We start from the raw sequence: 18,529 nt of genomic DNA, 5'->3' as shown, positions 1-18,529 counted from the left end.
CTTCATATCTCCGTTATTTGTCAGCGGATTGTTATGAAATTTAGAAAGCACATATTTTAGGAGGTGGTCTTTCAATTAGGGGCAAAAAATGACCTCAAGTTCAAAAATGAGATTTTATAACACATTTCTTTTATTTAAAATAAAGCCAAATTACCGTTGAATCATTAAACCCCGAAAAATAAATGGCCACACAAAAAATTAACCAAATTGCTCGGCTGATCCAAGAAAAAAATTAAATTTTGTTGTTAAAAACTTAATCCACATTTTGATAATAATTTGGGCAGTCACCTTTTGAAACAATTGATGAAGCATTTCTATGCGGCATTTTGTGTATCACTGAAAAAAACTGTCAAAAGTGTGTGTGCTGTCAGATAAGTAAAATTGTTTTAATTTGGTGAAATTACTTTAAAAACCAACAACAGTGACTGAAATTTCTGTGTTGTTGAAAAAGGAATCAAAATTCGCCTATGGAAAGTATCGTTGGACTTTTTGTGAAATGTTATTAATGAAATTTAAAGTTCAAAGAAACGTCAATAATTTGTAGACACAGGAAGCGTACGTGAACTAAATTGAGTGAGGACAAAACACGTCACTGGAAACGAAGCAATAGTTGGAGCTGTAATCCAAGCTTTTGAAGAGAATCCATTCAGCAGTGTACGAAACATTTTCAAAGTCCTGAATGTTCAAATGTCTAGAATTTTTCAGTTGTTGTTCAGTCTTTTAGTCCTTTTTGAAAGAATTAAAGCATCCACTACCAAAAGTATGTAAAAAATATTGTTTTTGTATGGGTGAGAGATAATTGTGAAATGTCCCCTTGCGTGACAGTTACGTTTCTGCGAGTAGGAATGACCAAAATTCAATGGTAGTGCGCATTTGCCTCGTAGAGATCTACGCTTTTGCATCTGTACATACGTTTAACAGTTTGTTTCTCATTTTTCTCGCGAATCAGAGGTCTTCCACGAACGAGTTTTTTCTGACAGCATTTTTCACTGACGATAATGTTTTTAATATAAGTCTCAAAAAGGCTTAACATTTTAAAAAGGCATGTAAACAGTATGTTTTTACGACTTGAATTTTTGCATTAATTGGATTTTAATCTTTATCTTCTAAAATATCTGCATTTTAAATTTCATAAAAATCCGTTGACAAATATCTGAGATATCAGGCTCTAAAGTCTTAGCTGAGACACCCTCTACAAGATACTATTTTCGATAAAAAAAATCTCAAAACCTTTTGCTTTGTGAACAAAGACTGAAATTAAAAACAAAAATTGGCAACGCTGTACAGCTATACGTATTTTAATATGTTTAAAAAAATTAACCAAAACATTATTACATGTTGTTTTAAAAACCAGAGAAAATGTTTTTCTACGGATAGACACCCAGAACTTTAAGCATTTTCGCATGATTCAGCTTCTAATGGTCGGTCACTCAACCATAGTTTTGGATATAAAAACAAAGGGATGTGATAAAATTGAAACTTCTTCTATAAACTGCACCCTAGATATTTGTTTTTGGAAAGACAATATAAAAACACCCAGAAGCCAAGAAAAAAGGTTTTCTATTTAATTTTTTTAGTTATTCGACTTCAACAATTAAGAAACTTCTTCCCTTTTTCCTTCTTAATTGTAATGTACTTAATAACTACAGTATACTACATTAAGGTTTAGATAATTCGAACATAAAGTTTGCAGACTCCGTTCAGATTAGGAAATGCTCGGATTATAGAATTTACAAAAAATAATCATTTATTATGAATTCTATCTTAAATTTTTATTCTCGTAAATTCTCCGATTCTAAATTCGATGGAATTATCCTTTAGATAGATACTCCATGTGGGGCTTTGAATTTTATTGCCCTCTTTCGTCATTCTTTAGTTCTTATTAGCTATTTCAAAACTACAGGTGTTCGCGAAGTTGAGGCGTTCCTTTTAACACGAGATACTATACATTATTCTTAAGAGTTTTAGCTTAAATTGTGTTAATAAAATGCTTGTACGAGGGTTGCCTTTTACATTTCGGGAATGAGCCAATCTAGTGGTCCTACATAACAACCAACGTTTCCATAGTAAAGTTTGACATTTTTGGGGTGTTCTTTATTAAGAACGTTTTGATGTATAAGCGTTAATTGTGCTTGTAACAGTGACTTAAAAAACTCGTGTAAGTCAAAAATGGAATTATCTCGTGAGCACTTTCGTGCGATTATTTTTTACAATTTTCGACGTGGATTATTGCAACAAGAGTGCATCGATGAACTTAGTGCAACTTTTGGCCGTGAAGCACCTTCAAAAACCACTGTTTATCGGTGATACACAGAATTCAAGCGTGGTCGTGATTCGCTCACTGACGAATTTCGTGAGGGACGTCAAAAATCGGTGGTCGTCCTAGAAAACATTGATGCTGTACGCGAAATGATTTTGCAAGATCGTCATGTGACTTAGCGTGAGATTGAGGCATACTTAGGCATTAGTGGGACCAGCGCACATTCAATATTACATAAGCATTTAATCGTCAAAAAAATTTGTTCACGTTGGATCCCACATAACTTGACAATTGCCCAAAAAAAGGCTCGTGTCGCTTGGTCAAAAGAAATGCTTGAAAAATACGATCGCGGTGCTTCAAAACGTACCTATGACATTGTAACAGGTGACGGATCATGGATCTACGCATATGAGCCCGAAACTAAACAGCAGTCAACTGTTTGGGTCGTTCAAGATGAGCCAAATCCAACAAAAGTTGTTCGCGTGCCTTTAGCTTGCAATATTACACTGTGTACCATTTCAGGTTAGGACATTTTTAGATGTATACGCGTCCCCCCAGTAAATGTAGATGGTCTCCCTTTATCCAAAAGCAGTGGTTCACAGTTCTGGCTAATTTTAGGTCTGATAAAATCTTTCAATTTGTTTAAGACAGGATGTTTTACTTTTTGGTTTATTCCATGGTTTATAAAAACTTATTGATGGTCTCCCTTTATCCAAAAGCAGTGGTTCACATTTCTGGCTAATTTTAGGTCTGATAAAATCTTTCAATTTGTTTAAGACAGGATGTTTTACTTTTTGGTTTATTTCATGGTTTACAAAAACTTATTGATTCGAATAATTTTTTATTTGAGTTCAGTACTGTGGCAAAAGATTTTATTTTAAAAAGTTTTGAATTTCAAAATATTAGACATAAAATTAAGATAAATATGTTAGTTGCGGATTTGCCGGCAAAAACCTTTGTTTTAAAAACAAAGGGCACTCTCAAACGGTTCAAGGCTACAGAATTTCGTTTTTTTGTTGTATGCGGGCCCACTGGTTTTGAAAAATGTTTTAAACAAAAAGTATTACAAGAATTTTATGACACTGCATACTACAATTTCAATTTTATGTAATAAAAAACTGTGTAATTGTGAGGTTAATCTTAAGTATGCGAATAATCTTTTAATTTATTTTGTTAAAAAGTAAAAAAAACTTTACGACGACGGTTTCATTACCTACAATGTACATAATTTGTTGGATTTAGTTGAAGTTAGAAGATTTGTGCCTTTAGACTATTTTAGTTGTTTTCCGTTTAAAAACTACATTTCCCAACTTAAGGCTTATGTTCGTAGGGCAGAAAATCCTCTTCAGCAAGTTATAAGACGTGTTTCATAACGCCAAAATGTAAAAGATTTTTCAAATACTAATGATAGTAATAATACATTTCCCTTTCATACTGTAGAACATCATGATGGTCCAGTAATCGGCATAGTAAAAGCACAATATAAAAAATCTAATTTTTTTATTCATATTAATTCTAAATTCAATATATGTAATTGTTACGTCCTGCTGAAGACTGCGGTTATTGTTAAAATTTACAATATTGTTGAAAATGATAATCAAATTTATCTAATCGGAAAGCAATTTTTAAGAAAAACTGATTTTTATAAAAACCTTGTGATTCCAGCTTTCTTGATATTTATCAATATTGAAATTTAAAAAAAAGTTTTTCCTCATGGAGCATTGAAGAAATTCAATCAGAATTGATCCTATTTCCTTATATAGATCATAGTGTTGTTACTTTCCCTATAATACATACCAACTATTAAATTATATTTCCTTTCTTGACTTCTTTTTGGCTGTGCCATGCCTCACAAGTGTAACAATCAGAATTTCCTCACCTAAAGGATTAAAATTTATTTTAGTTCTTTGAGCTAAAACACCATTTGCAACGTAGTTAAAAATATCAACCATTCATTCCAAGGACGACAAATAAATTGGTGAATTACAAACATTTCGAAATTTTAATTCTAATTTCAAAAGACAATCGATTGATGTACTTTTACTCGTATTTAGGCTTCACTTAAAACTTTAAATAACTTTGGAGCTACAAAAAAAATGGTTGGTCGTAAACCTTGTTGACGAAAATACCATCGAGTTATACCAGACAACTGGTTAAAAACCAAAAAAAGCATATTTTCCTCCATTTAAAACTTCGAAATCCCACTACTTAAGTCTAGTGACCAATCAAACTACACCCGATGTAATTTGAAAAATTTTCCACGTTCAGATTTTGGGATCATATGGTTATTAATTTACTTTTTTTGTTTATGGGTTAAATATTTTTTTTAGACACATTCAGTACTGCATGCAAAAAAGCAAAAAAAAAGCTTTACGTTCCGATAATATATCGTCTACTGACGATTTGATACAAGGAAAACGCAAACGCAAAAAAACAAGAAATACGAACCTGACACATCTGGCAGTAGCACGGAAAGTGATAATATGCCAGCTCCGCCCCGCAAAAGCAGGAAGAAATTATTATCAGCAAGAAAAAGAAAGAAAACTAATAGCAGCGACAGCAGCCTGGACCTGGATATTCCAGTCCCTCCTCCCAAGATTATCAAAACAAATGCGAAAGAAGTAGAATTAACTGGTAAGGTCAGTTTCTTAAATTCTCATTTTTGAATGACATTATTGTTAGAGAATGAGAAACAATCTAGTCACACTACTGGTAGCGGTAAGTTTTTGAATGTTTCGCCTTTAATTATTACTAAATGTATAACTTTCAACAGCATCTACCATAACACTTTTAAGAGAAGGTAATTTTTGTTTGCTATGAATGTTAAAGGTTTATTTTTAATGTAGGTATTTTAACAGAGACTCTAACTACATCTAATATCGAAAAATGTCTTGAGGAAGGCAGAGCAGGTATTATTATATTTTAATTTTTGGACATTTTACTTAAAAACTTTTTTAATTTTTAGGGGTTCCTATTTCAAAAACGATAGTGGAGGGTAAGATTAAAGTGGAATTTAAAGACATATTCTAATTTGTAACAATTTTCAAAAAACAAGAAAACGATGATGAAGATAACTTTAAAAAGGAAGTTTTAAGAAATGTGTATATAATTAAAAGAACCTTAGAAAAACATACAGACAACTTCAATGGGCTATTGAATAAATCTTGTCAAGTTGAAAGAGATTTCGACAATAAGGAGTTACAGACATTGAACCATATGATTTTCCCTATGTTAGCATTTAAAGACAGTCGTTAGCTACTAAATGAATGTCGTTAAATTTTACCTATGATTTACCATTCGTTAAGTAATGTGATGATCGCAGTATTTAAAATTTTATTTTATTAACCAGCGCAAAATATTCGGAGTCAGTTTAAACGTTTAGTTCTTTGGCAATATTAATTCAACTTCAATTCAAAAGTTTCAACAAATTTTAATTTAACTTATTTATTCCTTTGTTAGCATTAAAATATTTAGAAAATTATCGTTCCCACGAAACTTTCCAAGAACTGTTAGAAACGTTATAAATCGCCAAATTGGGTGGTCGAAAGGCCATGTGTTTTAACAAGTGGGTATGCAAAGATATAGGGGTTGGCGACGGCCTGGCTCTGCACCACAGTCGCCCAGCTAATCCAATGATTTTCTCACAAAAGCATAATTAATTTACTTTTGTTTAAAATAGCCAAAACTTATTGATAAACCTAAAATTAAATCCAATATTTTGTTTAGAAATTAACTAGTCACGTTTCAAAAAGAAAGGAATTTATGAGCCAATTTAAGACACGTTGATGATCAGTAAACAACTCGAGAAAGAATCAAAATTTCATCTTATTCAAAATTCCCGTAACGTTTCGTACCAAAAAGTTGAGTCTTTATGCAGTGTACTTCAGTCATCGAATAAAATTGAATAATTCATTTTATTCGGCGTAATTGTTAACAAATTGTTGCAAAACTTCAAGAGCGAATTGGTCGATTGAAATTTATGTCTGTTAACTAGATTAGCATAGCCAAAACGACGCTGGTCAAGTGCCGCTTGAATAGGGGGTGTTGACAAATTCGTTACAGAACAGAGCTTTTAAAAGAATATCAAATTACAAGCACACATGTGCATTCCTTATAAGAAATTGCAGCGTAATTAACGATTTCTTTGTTAAATCAAAATCAGATCACGAAACCAGTAGTTTAGAAAAACACGCGTAATTTTTCTGAACATTTTGATGTAAAATTTAACCCTAATATTTAAGGCGCAGCCGTCGAAATTCGGATGTATAAATCATTCTATTTAATTAAATTATTGTAAGCAAAAAAATTGCATGACACGATTGCTGCCCGTTACTAACATAATCCTAAGAGGAAAGTAGACAGGAAAATCCCTAAGGAAATTGGAGAAAAACGCGGAAATGTTAAAATAGTACCGGTGTAGTACTGGGGGCGACATCTAACAAGGGGTAGTACGACCAAAATTACAGTTTCCTCACGGGGTTCTTCCCTATATTTTCTGTGTTATTTAAACAAACAAAATTTGTTGTTACACAAAATTCATTTCATTGTGTTCCAAAAACAACTTCAGACCTGACAACAACCAATTTTGGAGTTTAATTTCTCTTTCAGGATATTTGGGGAAATTCCATAGCGTTCTTGTATTGTATTCAGTTCAGATCGACGATTACCAAATTTAATGTTTAATTATAATGAAATTGTTAATCGGAAAACACCCCAGCTGTTAATTAATAATTATATTTAGAAAGTTAAACAAGGTTTGATCAAATGCCAAGACACCATAAGAGTCAAATTTGCAACATTTCGCATATGTGGAAACTACTTAACAAGGGTAGTGGGGTAAGCGAGTTAGTGTAGCTTACGCAAGATTAGCCCTTGACTTTGGGAGGGATTTGGATTTTTGACGGTCTTTCGAGGTAGTCGATTGTCGTGTTGTCCTTTAAAACTTTTATAAATTTAAAACATCTTCGTTTGCCTTTTTAGTGCGTCTAAATTGTACTAAGCGCATTTAATCGTAATTTTAAATTAAATTAATTTAAATTCATAAATTAAGTGATAGCGTTAGTGCTTAGTGAGTAAGTTAAAAACGAGACAAGTTTAGTGTTCGTTCGATTAGGTAGTGCTGCGAACTACAACACCTGGGAAGCAGCTAACATTCTGCGTTAGGAGGATTAAAATTTCTAGGTAAGCCCTCTAAAGGGTTAATTAGTTTTATTCAATTAATTTTATAATATTATTTTGAGTTTCTTCAAAGTCATTTCGTAATAGTGATCAGTGTCATTCATCTCATAAAATTCTAGTGACCACAAATTATTTGTTCTCCAAAATTTAGGCGATAAACGCGTTATCAAAATTTCGTGCTTCACACATAAATTATTCAAATTTATGAAAAATGGTATTTTACTTAAAACCACCTTGCAACAACTAATTCTAGTTCCCTTTTGAATATCACTCATTTAAGTTACAATATTAGAAGTTAGTCATCACGTTGTTACAACAAATTTGAGTGAAACGGCATCCAACAAATGTTAAACAACAACTAAAAACTAAAATCAAAACTCACGATGCTTTTCAAACTGTTGTATACAAATAGTTTAAATTTCAAATGCCAAAACCTTACGAAGTAGAATGTTGTTGCTAGTTAAAGGTAGGGTTAGAGTAGAACGATTTCTCTGTCGTGACGTGTTAGGCGATAAAGCAAAAGAATGTTTCTCTTTTGCGTCCAGATCAGAAATTACAGGCTCGTGAGTTGGCCATCTTCATGGGAAGAGTCGTAGTCCCCGGGGACGCTCTTCCCCAACTTTAACAAGGTCTAAGACGCGGTGGCAGGTCGTAGTTTCCGCCCGTTGTACTTAGAATGGACGTTGTAATTCCCGTCCCAACGGCAAGTACTTCCAAGTACTTGTAGGCTACTACGGACGATCGAGCAGACATAATCATCCGTGATTATCTGTAATAAACTGATATCGCGACATGGCAAAGTTCTGCACAAGTCTTTGTCAAAGCTCGTGGACGGAAAACTTTAGAGAGAAATTACTTCTACATTTATTCAGATTGATTTGTAAAAGCTTGTGTGTCCGGGTTTTGTTCGGAATTTGTCCTAGGTGTTGATCACCTGACTTTTACCGGAGACGGTACTTCGGCACTAGGGCGTAAAAAAAATTAAATGCGATGCACTTATCAAACATTCCGCGAACATGTTATAATCCGACTCTGGTACAAGTAATTTAGAAACGCGCTGTCAGTTGCCTGGATCATATAAGTTCGAACAACATCGTCTGAAACATAGGTTAAATTTGCTGAATATTACTGAATTAAATTAATTCAGGTTAATATCAAAGAGTTATCAGAAAAAACTTTTCGTATCACTCAACGACTACAAAACTATTTTAAATTTAATACAAAACGAATTGTGATTACGATTCTGATATATTTTGACGACTTTATAACACATACACCCATAAACCATTGGCCAAATTTGATCAAACTTTCATAACCATTGATTATTGTAATCCATACAACGGAATATTCTTTCTTCTTGTAATAAATAACTTTGGAGGAAACTTGTGGTTTAAATCCCTTCTCCCATGCGTTTTGACACTACTTTGAATCCGGACTTGCGTTACGGATAAATCCTGAACCCTTTTTGATAAGAATTAAGATCAAATTGCGATATCACTATAAGAGTGACTTCGTACATCAAACCAACACAACGTAGGTAAGTGAAATAATCATGTAGCGGATCAATTAACTAGACGAGCCAAATCATTTAAAAAAAAAACAAAAGTAAAATTCAAGATTAATTAAATAAATAAATTAAATAAGTTGTAAATCATTTAAACATCGATCAACCATCATCAATCACGGTCTCACTACAGTACCTAGAGACATTCGTTAGAGTCAAAATTTAATGAATTTTTTAAAGAACGAACTGTGTTCTCTAGAATATTATTTAAGTTGAAAATAGTTGGAAGTTGTGGTGACATTCAGTGACAATTGTCGCAATAATTTTGATGTTTCAAATTATAACTACCGGGAAAGGATAAATCCTTTTAAATTATTTTCAAGAGAATTCAAAAAAAGATATCACCTTAAAAAAGATACAACGCGCTTAGTGGACGTTATTCGGGAGGATATTACTCCTTGCAGTAATAGGGCAATTAATGTGTCTCTGAAACTGCAGTTGTAAACTACTCTCCGGTCTTTAAGTAAAGGCAGTTACTAAATGGAACTTGGTAAGAAACACCTAGGATTTTTTTGTAATCTTTTAAACCTAAAACTTTTGAATACGATCTTCATGGAGTGACTCAATCTTGCGTAACTAGGATTGTATTTAGAGTTTTGTAGCGTAAATAAAAAAAAACTAGGTACCTGGTCTAGTTTGGGTTTCGGTCCTTGACGTACCAAACCTTCCCCCCAGGCTCTCCACCCTACAGAAGTGGTACGATCGTGACACTAAAACGGCGTACACAGACGGGTGCCGCAAGACGGTTCGACATAAAATTCCATTCATTAAACTTTTTTTAAAATACCTTGTGTGTCTTATTGTGCAAACACCCTCCACCACAGTATCTAGGGCAATTGGCGAAAAAAGAAACGATTTCATTAAGTGGTCAAACGATCTCCATGGCACGAAAAGAGAGTTTTATGATTTGAGCTCCTAAAATTGTATTTTGGGTAAACATTAAGAGTCATTATAACAAATTTTTTGTTCATTTTATGTATAATACTTACTTTTAACATCGGTGTCAGGACACTTGCGCCCGGGACACTTGCGCCTTTTTACCTGAAGTGGGACAGATTGGCCCGATCCGGAATCAAGCCTATTACCTAACTGTGATTGAGAGTCTGGTGGGTCACTTGCGCCCCCATATACTCAGTACTTATGTAAAAGCTGAACAAGAAAGATAGACATTGACAGAATTTTTAATCCTTTTTTTATCAAATTTTGTAACAATTAATTCAATTCTCTAGTTGCTTTAAAGATGGACAAAGGTGGTCCGACAATATGTAATGTAAAAACATTTCTTTAAAGCCCCATTACGGAGTCAGTTGCATAAAGAAGTATTTCCGAATTTACCAGTTCGTAACAAGTATTTAATTACTACGAGAGGTGGGCTGGGGCTAAATACCATATTTTTGTACAAAAAAATATATATGAAAAAATTAAAATTTTAATTTTTGAATTCTTTGACAAATCTACTGAAGCCCAACAATGTTTAAGGTCATCCCTGAGAACTGTCAAAATTATCAAAAAACCATGGGTTCATACTTTTATACATATCTCAAAGTCGACAACAATTTTCAACCGGAAACTATTGTACCCCCTCCAACTGGCACTTCAAACTAAATTTTTAAAGCGGTAATATTTAAAAAATATTTTCCTCAGAGAAATTTTTCTAAAGGTTGTTTTTTCCTTGCAATTGCTAGTATCGGGTATCAATGGGTGTATTGTTTTCCGATCTGTGCAGATCTTGCGTTTGGCACCCAAGTCAAAACTTTATCAAATCGGCAGACCAAAAAATAAACGGATTCAATACTAAATGGAAAATCTGTAGATTTGGGGAGAATTGATTTCTAATCATTTTGCTTTTTATTTGGTACTGGTCCGTTGTCTATTTTCTAAGATATGTATAAAAGTAAGAACACATGTTTTTTGATCGTTTTGACAGTTCTTAGGGGCCGCCTTAAAGAATAATGTAATACTAATTCAACTAGGGGGCCCTTCCATTTTTTGGGTCATAACTCAATTTTTCGGCCTATTAAGACGTATTTTTGATGCCAAAAATAAAAAGCCCAATCATTATTTAATAAAAAAGGTACTCTTGTTTCATATTGCCAAAATGTACCGGTCTCAAATTATTTGGGTTTAAACTAAACTCTACACTGCACTGCAAAATCAAAAAGTATGAATTTTGAGCGTACCATTACCTTGGAAACAGTCCACTACGAATGATACAGCTGTCAATGCTGTCAATTTCATTTAATCCAAAGTAAAATGTGATTAATTAGTGATGATAATAGTTAAAGACACGATTATGTGTTGGAAGAAACAATGCCAGAGCTTGCGTTAGTCATCCCGGTGTCACAAATTGATCTAAGACCACACCACAAATTTTCACACCGAAAACGATTTTCCATCCAAATCGTTGTTTGTTCTTCGTATTTCAATACTTGCATTATAAAACTACAAAACCAAATAAAACATTAAAACGGTGAGACCAAGAAGATAACCTCAACTGTAACAAATTATAAAATAAAACCTTATCAACCATTGGTAGTAGCATATGGTAATTTTTGCTTTAATAGGAAGTTATTTTTGTTCCACAGGTTGTTGAAAAAAAATTAACGCACTGTTTAAAAATTATTTACATTATTTTAAATTACAAGAACGTCAAGAAGAAGTAGCATCACTAGTAGCACAACTGTAACAAATGCCGCTAGATGGCGTATGTGCTGTTTTTCGTACAAAGATATTAAAGAGGGGAGATGCGGCGTCCACAAAAACGCTGGTTACGATATATCAAAGACAATGGTACAACTCTCCCTCACTCTCTAGCACATTAAAACGCTATTTGCATCTCTTTTCTAACCAATAAATGTCAATCATTGTGTCAAAATATCGTTTAAAAAATTTAAAATTTTATTTAAAAAAGTATTCTTCGATACAGCTTCAATCTTTGTACTATGATATCAAAGTCGGGGGGCAAACTCTGAATTGAAAAACAGCCACAATAAGCCTTCGTCACACTGTTGTAAAATTCTCAGTCCTGAATAACAATACAGTTTATAAAGTGGTAAATAACACAATGAGACATACCTATGGCACTATTTTCTTTTATTTTGTTGGTGAACTATGTTGAATCATAGTTTTATGTGAAATTCATTTCCAGTTCCTCGTTTGAGGTTACGTCAGGGACAACTTATTTGACTGTTAAAATAGTTATATTATTTAGATTATCTGTAATATCAACTTTTATACCATTAGAGAACTCTGAAACAGTTTACACCTATTTATACGGCTTAAAATGAGCCAGTCGTTGATCAGGGATTTGGTGGGAAAACAAAGCGGCGCGAGAGCCACGATCGGACCGGGTGATGAGTTTGAGTGTTGCGACAGCTAAAGAGTTAAACATTTTTAATTATGCATTAAACAGCAAATTCGTTTTCACTTCCACCCGCCACAAGTTTGTATCACAGGTTGTACCTTCGGAAATGTAAATAATGTAATCGGAAGTGTTCGGTAAAATTCGGAGATCGGAATAATGAGTGGCGACATACAATTTCTTTGAGAAAGAGATGCATTATGTCCAACGTAATGAAGTCGAGAGAGATAGAGGATTGTACCATTATCTTTGATGTGTTTTTCAGAAACGACTTACGTCTATATGGCATTGCCGTATCTCCCCTCTAATATTTTTGTTTTCGTAAAGCGCTGGCGGTGTTTCGTACAGCGCGAAAAACAATAAAAATTATACTTATTTTTACCGTCATGGTTAAATAATTTAATTACATGTCTACCGGTTATGATTCATATTATACTCCTTGGTTTTAGAAAAGATTGTAGAACAATTAAAAAATGTTAAATTGTGTTTATACTCATCAATGGTGAAACCCTTTTTCATTATGTTGAAACTTTTTATAGCCCTGAAAAGGGCATTTGAAAGAAACAAACAACAACTAAACTACTCAATCAGGTACTCAGGTACTGTTGAAAATGGCCACCATTGGCTTCCAAACATGCTCGAACTCTTTTCAAAAAATTTCGGTGAACCCGTTCCAATGTAGCACGTGAATTTTTCATTTCGGTTGTTATTCTATTGACACGCGCCATTAGATCTTCGAGGTTAGTCTACTGGAGTTTTGTACACCTTCTGTTTGATAGTTCCCCACACGTAAAAATCCAAAGGATTTAAATCGGGACGCCATCTAGCGGCATTTGTTGCAGTTGTGCTACTAGTAATGCTACTTCTTCTTGACGTTCTTGTAATTTAAAATAATGTAAATAATTTTTAAACAGTGCGTTAATTCTTTTTCAACAACCTGTGGAACAAAAATAACTTCCTATTAAAGCAAAAATTACCATATGCTACTACCAATGGTTGATAAGGTTTTATTTTATAATTTGTTACAGTTGAGGTCATCTTCTTGGTCTGAACGTTTTAATGTTTCATTTGGTTTTGTAGTTTTATAATGCAAGTATTGAAATACGAAGAACAAACAACAATTTGGATGGAAAATCGTTTTCGGTGTGAAAATTTGTGGTGTGGTCTTAGATCAATTTGTGACACCGGGATGGCTAACGCAAGCTCATGCATTGTTTCTTCCAACACATAATCGTGTCTTTAACTATTATCATCACGAATTAATCACATTTTACTTTATTAAATGAAATTGACAGCATTGACAGCTGTGTCATTAGTAGTGGACTGTTTCCAAGGTAATGGTACGCTCAAAATTCGTACTTTTTGATTTTGCAGTGCAGTGTAAAGTTTAGTTTAAACCCAAATAATTTGAGACCGGTATATTTTGGCGATATGAAGCAAGAGTACCTTTTTTATTAAACAATGATTGTGCTTTTGATTTTTGGCATCAAAAATACGTGTTAATAGGCCGAAAAATTGAGTTATGACCCAAAAAATGGAAGGCCCCCCTTGTCTCCGAAAATGTATAACTTTTAAAAGATTTACCTTTACACCATATCAAAGAGCGTCTTCGAGTCTCTTGACATGCAAAATTTCATAATTATCGGATAAACGATAACAAAAATATTTAAGAAAAAACATTTTTCCATACAAATTTTTGCAAAGCTGTAATTTTTTTATTTTTTGGGGTAGGCCAGTAAATACTATCCTATGGTAGCGCTCAGCTCCCTTTGCGTGTGCGTCATCTGACATTTCTGTAACTACGTTTACATAGCAGGGGCATAGCGGTGACAAACTATCAAATATTTTTTGAGGTTACGAAGTGTTTAAATTATGAGTTGTTAGAAAAAATACAGATTCACAAAACAAGAACTAATAAACGCAGAATCAAAAACCTAACGAAACGCAAATCACAAAACACAATAAACGAACAGAAAATACTTGCGATTAACACCGATAACACTTTCGACAACCATGCGACGATGTCTATAATTTACTGTCAATGTCAGTTTGATAAATTCGTGACACTTGACGGTGTTGTCGAAGTGCACATGTAAATTAATGTTCAAGGATACCACCCTTAGATAGCCCTTAGCTGTTTAAATTTGCATTGTTTTTGATAATTTTTTATAGCTTTGTGTTGGTAATGAAAAAATGAAATTGATGACGCACACGCAAATCGAGCTGACCGCCACTATATCTATTTTCATTTGTAGGTGGGTATTCGTAGTTAAAATTATGCCACACATTTTTGAATCACCCGATATAATTCAAAAGTCTGTGAGTATTCATTTTTTTTGTTCAGCTTTTACATAAGTACCATAAAGGAGCGCAAGTGACCAAGTGACAGATCCAGGTTCACAAGTAGATAACAGGTGTGATCCTGGGTCGGGCCCATCTGACCCACTTCAGGTAAAAAGGCGCAAGTATCCCAGGCGCAAATGTCCCTACTTCTTATAGTCCGTCTATCTTTCGTTGAATTTTATGGTGCAATATAGGTAATTAACTTTTTAGAATTTAAGCTGTAAAGAAACCCCAGCCCCTCAATTGTAAGTGTATTGTAAACTACCGGCGCGTGCTATGGGACAAGATTCGCCGAAAATCGTGGGAGGTAGTCACGAATATGCTAGATAAGCATTTAGCGCCACAAAAAGCTGTTTGCGGCGAGGTACAAGTTTTGTGCGGCAAGAAAGAAAAGAAGTGGACAAGATGGTAGCAAAATAGGCGGCAAGAGTCAGAAGTTTGACGCTACCCTGCAGTTTAACAGCTTTGGAGTCAACCTTGAAGAATAAATTCGTTTTGGGATTTGAGATGGGTCTGGTGTTGAAATCGCTGATGGAAAAAGATATTGGAACATCGTTCGAGAAAATGGTAGAAACAGCCACGAATAAAATGACGGCTTTAGAAATGAAAAGAGAAGTAGGGAACTCGACCGGGAAGGGTGAAGATTTGCATTTCGTAAAATCCAGGCAAAAATGGGGAGCCGGTAGCAGCTATCGCCAAAGACAGTGAAGGGACAATCAGCCAGGGACGTCACGAAATCGTCAGCATGTGGAAAAATCACGTTAAAGATAAGTGTTTTCACAAAAATACTTCATGTTTTGTATGTGAAGAGAGAGGTTATTTGGCAGCGTTTTGTAAGAATGTTAAAAATAAGGAGCATAGTAGAGCAGTTAATTACAAGGTTCAGGACTCAGAGGATAGTAGTGGGGACGAGGATCAGTTATCATTGTTTAAGATTCAAAGTAACGGAAAAGCTCCACACTATGTAACTTTGAAAATATTAGGCAGTTCGAAGCAGTTTGAAATTGATTCCGGGTCGAGTGCTTCAGTAATTTCGTTAGAGAATTACAAGAAAAATTTGGCAAGGTTGAAACTGTGTAAAGTTTATAAATGTTTGTCATTTTACGATGAGACCAAGGTGAAACCTGTTGGTATGGTAAAAAAGGTGAAGGTCACATACAACGGGGTGGATAACTATTTAGACTTTCATGTTATGGAAAACGGTGGCCCACCGATTGTCGGTCGGGACTTTTTGGAGAATTATTATTATTAAACATTTCCAAAGTCCTAAATGTTCAAGTGTTTAGAATTTTTTAGTTGTTATTCAGTCTTTTAGTCCTTTTTGAAAGAATTAAAGCATCCAGTACCAAAAGTAAGTAAAGAATATTGTTTTTTAACTTTGTATGGGTGAGAGATAATTGTGAAATGTCTCTTGCGTGACAGTTACGTTTCTGCGAGTAGGACTGACCAAAATTCAATGGTAGTGCTCATTTTGTCTCATAGACATCTACGCTTTTGCATCTGTACCCAAGTTTAACAGTTTGTTTCTCATTTTTCTCGCGAAACAGACGTCTTCCACAAACGAGTTTTTTCTGACAGCATTTTTCACTGACGATTCTTCTAAAATATCTGCATTTTAAATTTCATAAAAATCCCCTGACAAGTATCTGAGATATCAGGCTCGAAAGTCTTAGCTGAGACACCCTGTATAATTACTAATTAGTAAGACCAAAATTGTGTCTCTGTGACTTGTTAGAATGAGATATACACTTGGGGGCTAACTTCTCGAAAGCCTCCACATGTCATCGTAGAAATTTGTAAGTCCGATAAAATGTTGGTTATAATTTGTAATTATTTGTAAGTCATATTAGATAATTTGTAAGTGTGTATAAACCAAGTTTTTCAAGTTTACAAGTTGGGGGCTAGCTTCACGTTTCAGTCCCATCATAGAAAATAGAGATTTCTAACTTTTTCCATACGTTGTTAAATAATTTGTAATTATTTGTAAGACTATATTTGTTGTTCCTAAATGCATAAAATACAAGGAAACTTAATTTTATTATAACGCATTTCTGAAAAAGTTGTTATACAGGGTTATTCATATTTATGAGACAATAAATGAACCTCAAAAAGGACCTATGAAATGATGCCAATTGAGATTATAACTCGTGTCCAGATTAAAATGTATGTTCTCTTTAGTAAGTCTACAAAGTTTCGTAATATTTGGTCAAATGGTTCCAAAGTTATGAACAAAAACGTCTTTCCATACCCCTGCTTCCCAGGGCTGTAAAATGCTTATCAGTTTCGATAGGACACGAGTTATAATCTCAATCGGCATCATTTTATAGGTCCTTGTTGAGGTTCATTTATTGTCTCATAAATACGAATAACCCTGTATACAACCAATAATAATACTCCCTCCAGCTGTCCATTCGCGGCCACAATTACTTTATTCTATATAGTTTTTTGGAGCATGTTAATCAACTTTTTATGTCTACCATTACTAAAAATGTATCAGTGAAGTTTGCACATTCCAGAGTTTCTTTCACGTAACTAGTCAAGTAATTACGTATTTTTATCTGAGTGAAATACATTATTTTACTCTGTTCCTTTTCAAGAAAATTAGGCTTTTGGCAATACAGTTATTTTATTACAAATTAGTAATTATTCGTAAGCATAACACATATGTGAAAAATATCCATGAGAGAAAATAACAAAAGTTAGGCACATTTGATGAAATTCATTAACCATAGTCGTACATACATAAACATACAGGCTACATCAGAAATACGTGCGTTAATTTTGCCACGTAATGAAAGTCTTCAAATACAATAACTTTTCTATGTACCATTTTGCAAAGTCTTATTTATGATTTTCACTGTATTCCTTCTTTCATTTGCAAACAAGCTGCTCGGTGTTTAATAATTAGTTTGTATAATTTTTATATTCATAGTAACAATTTTCATTGTTATTTTAAATTGTTTAAATTGTCCCTTTCTGTTACAACGAAAATAGTTCGGCACTTATTATATATATAATTGTGTCCATACGCGGGTACACGTTTCAGTCTGTTATCTAAATTTTAAGTAAATTTGCGAAATTTTTATTAAAAGATTACAAATAGAAAATAATGGTTTATTTTTTTAATTTTGTTGCATGTTCAAATTAATACACGTATTGCTGATACACCCTGTACACGGAGGTTCAAAAAAATGTTGTCAATGTTATAGCAATAAGACAGAAAATTATTGCTTATAAACCCCTAGTCTCAAATGAGACGTTTTGTCTCTGAAACCATTTGTCATTTGCATATCATCCAGCATGAAGACATACTGTCATCATTCCGCTTAAAAGTTCCTTTTGATGCGTTTACAAAGGTAAAGACATGTTTAATATTTATTGTTAATTTATTCGGTTACAATGACTAGAAACATGTAATGTTAATCACTGGTTAAAATTAATAAAAAATTAGGTTGAGAGATTTTAGACAAATGAGTGTGTCAATAAAACCATTTTATCAGTCAACATGAAATGTGAGCACCTATACTAGAGTGTCTTAGGGACAATGAGAAAATTATTAATTCATCCGTGGTTAGGTATTGGACTAAATTGTAAAGTTTAGCTTGCTCAAATCGGTAAACCAATATCTCACATTCTAGAATTGTTGAAATTAAAAATTTTTGTCAAACTTCAAGAGTTGCGGTACCTACATATAGAATTGAGCAAAAGTATGGAACCAAGTTTTTTGTGCTTAAACTTTTGGACAAGTTTTGAGTTTGATTTGACGAATATTGCTTTGTCAACTTTAAGACAGCTTGGTTTGATAATAATGATTTTATCTTTG

General features: G+C 33.6%; 3 protein-coding genes across 5 annotated transcripts in view; 1 reads left to right on the top strand and 2 right to left on the bottom strand.

Moving 5' to 3' along the window:
- The window catches only part of LOC103313817 (uncharacterized protein), a 124,450-nt gene that overhangs the window by 84,733 nt on the left and 21,188 nt on the right, over window positions 1-18,529 (bottom strand). The window lies entirely within an intron of this gene.
- The window catches only part of Coq3 (Coenzyme Q3), a 58,427-nt gene that overhangs the window by 18,713 nt on the left and 21,185 nt on the right, over window positions 1-18,529 (bottom strand). The window contains exon 2 of one of the 2 annotated variants that reach the window (XM_008197282.3): window positions 4,058-4,139. The exons of the other annotated variant lie outside the window; for it this stretch is intronic. The gene's annotated coding sequence lies outside the window, so the exon portion shown is untranslated. The remainder of the gene's footprint in view (window positions 1-4,057; window positions 4,140-18,529) is intronic. 2 annotated transcript variants of the gene reach the window in all.
- On the top strand, window positions 4,037-5,542 carry LOC135265768 (uncharacterized). Of its 2 annotated transcripts, XM_064355932.1 has the most exons (6): window positions 4,037-4,894; window positions 4,943-4,978; window positions 5,034-5,060; window positions 5,119-5,169; window positions 5,226-5,255; window positions 5,316-5,542. In XM_064355932.1, exons 1-6 carry the CDS (start codon window positions 4,744-4,746, stop codon window positions 5,513-5,515), a joined length of 495 nt encoding a protein of 164 aa, XP_064212002.1. In that variant the 5' UTR covers window positions 4,037-4,743; the 3' UTR covers window positions 5,516-5,542. The 2 variants fall into 2 exon arrangements, with proteins under 2 accessions (XP_064212002.1, XP_064212003.1); XM_064355933.1 differs by having other exon boundaries at window positions 5,226-5,542.

The sequence above is a fragment of the Tribolium castaneum genome, chromosome 3 (genome assembly GCF_031307605.1).
Source record: "Tribolium castaneum strain GA2 chromosome 3, icTriCast1.1, whole genome shotgun sequence".
NCBI lineage: Eukaryota > Metazoa > Arthropoda > Insecta > Coleoptera > Tenebrionidae > Tribolium > Tribolium castaneum.
Note: the sequence above shows the minus strand (reverse complement) of the source record. Positions and strands in the feature narration are given on the sequence as shown.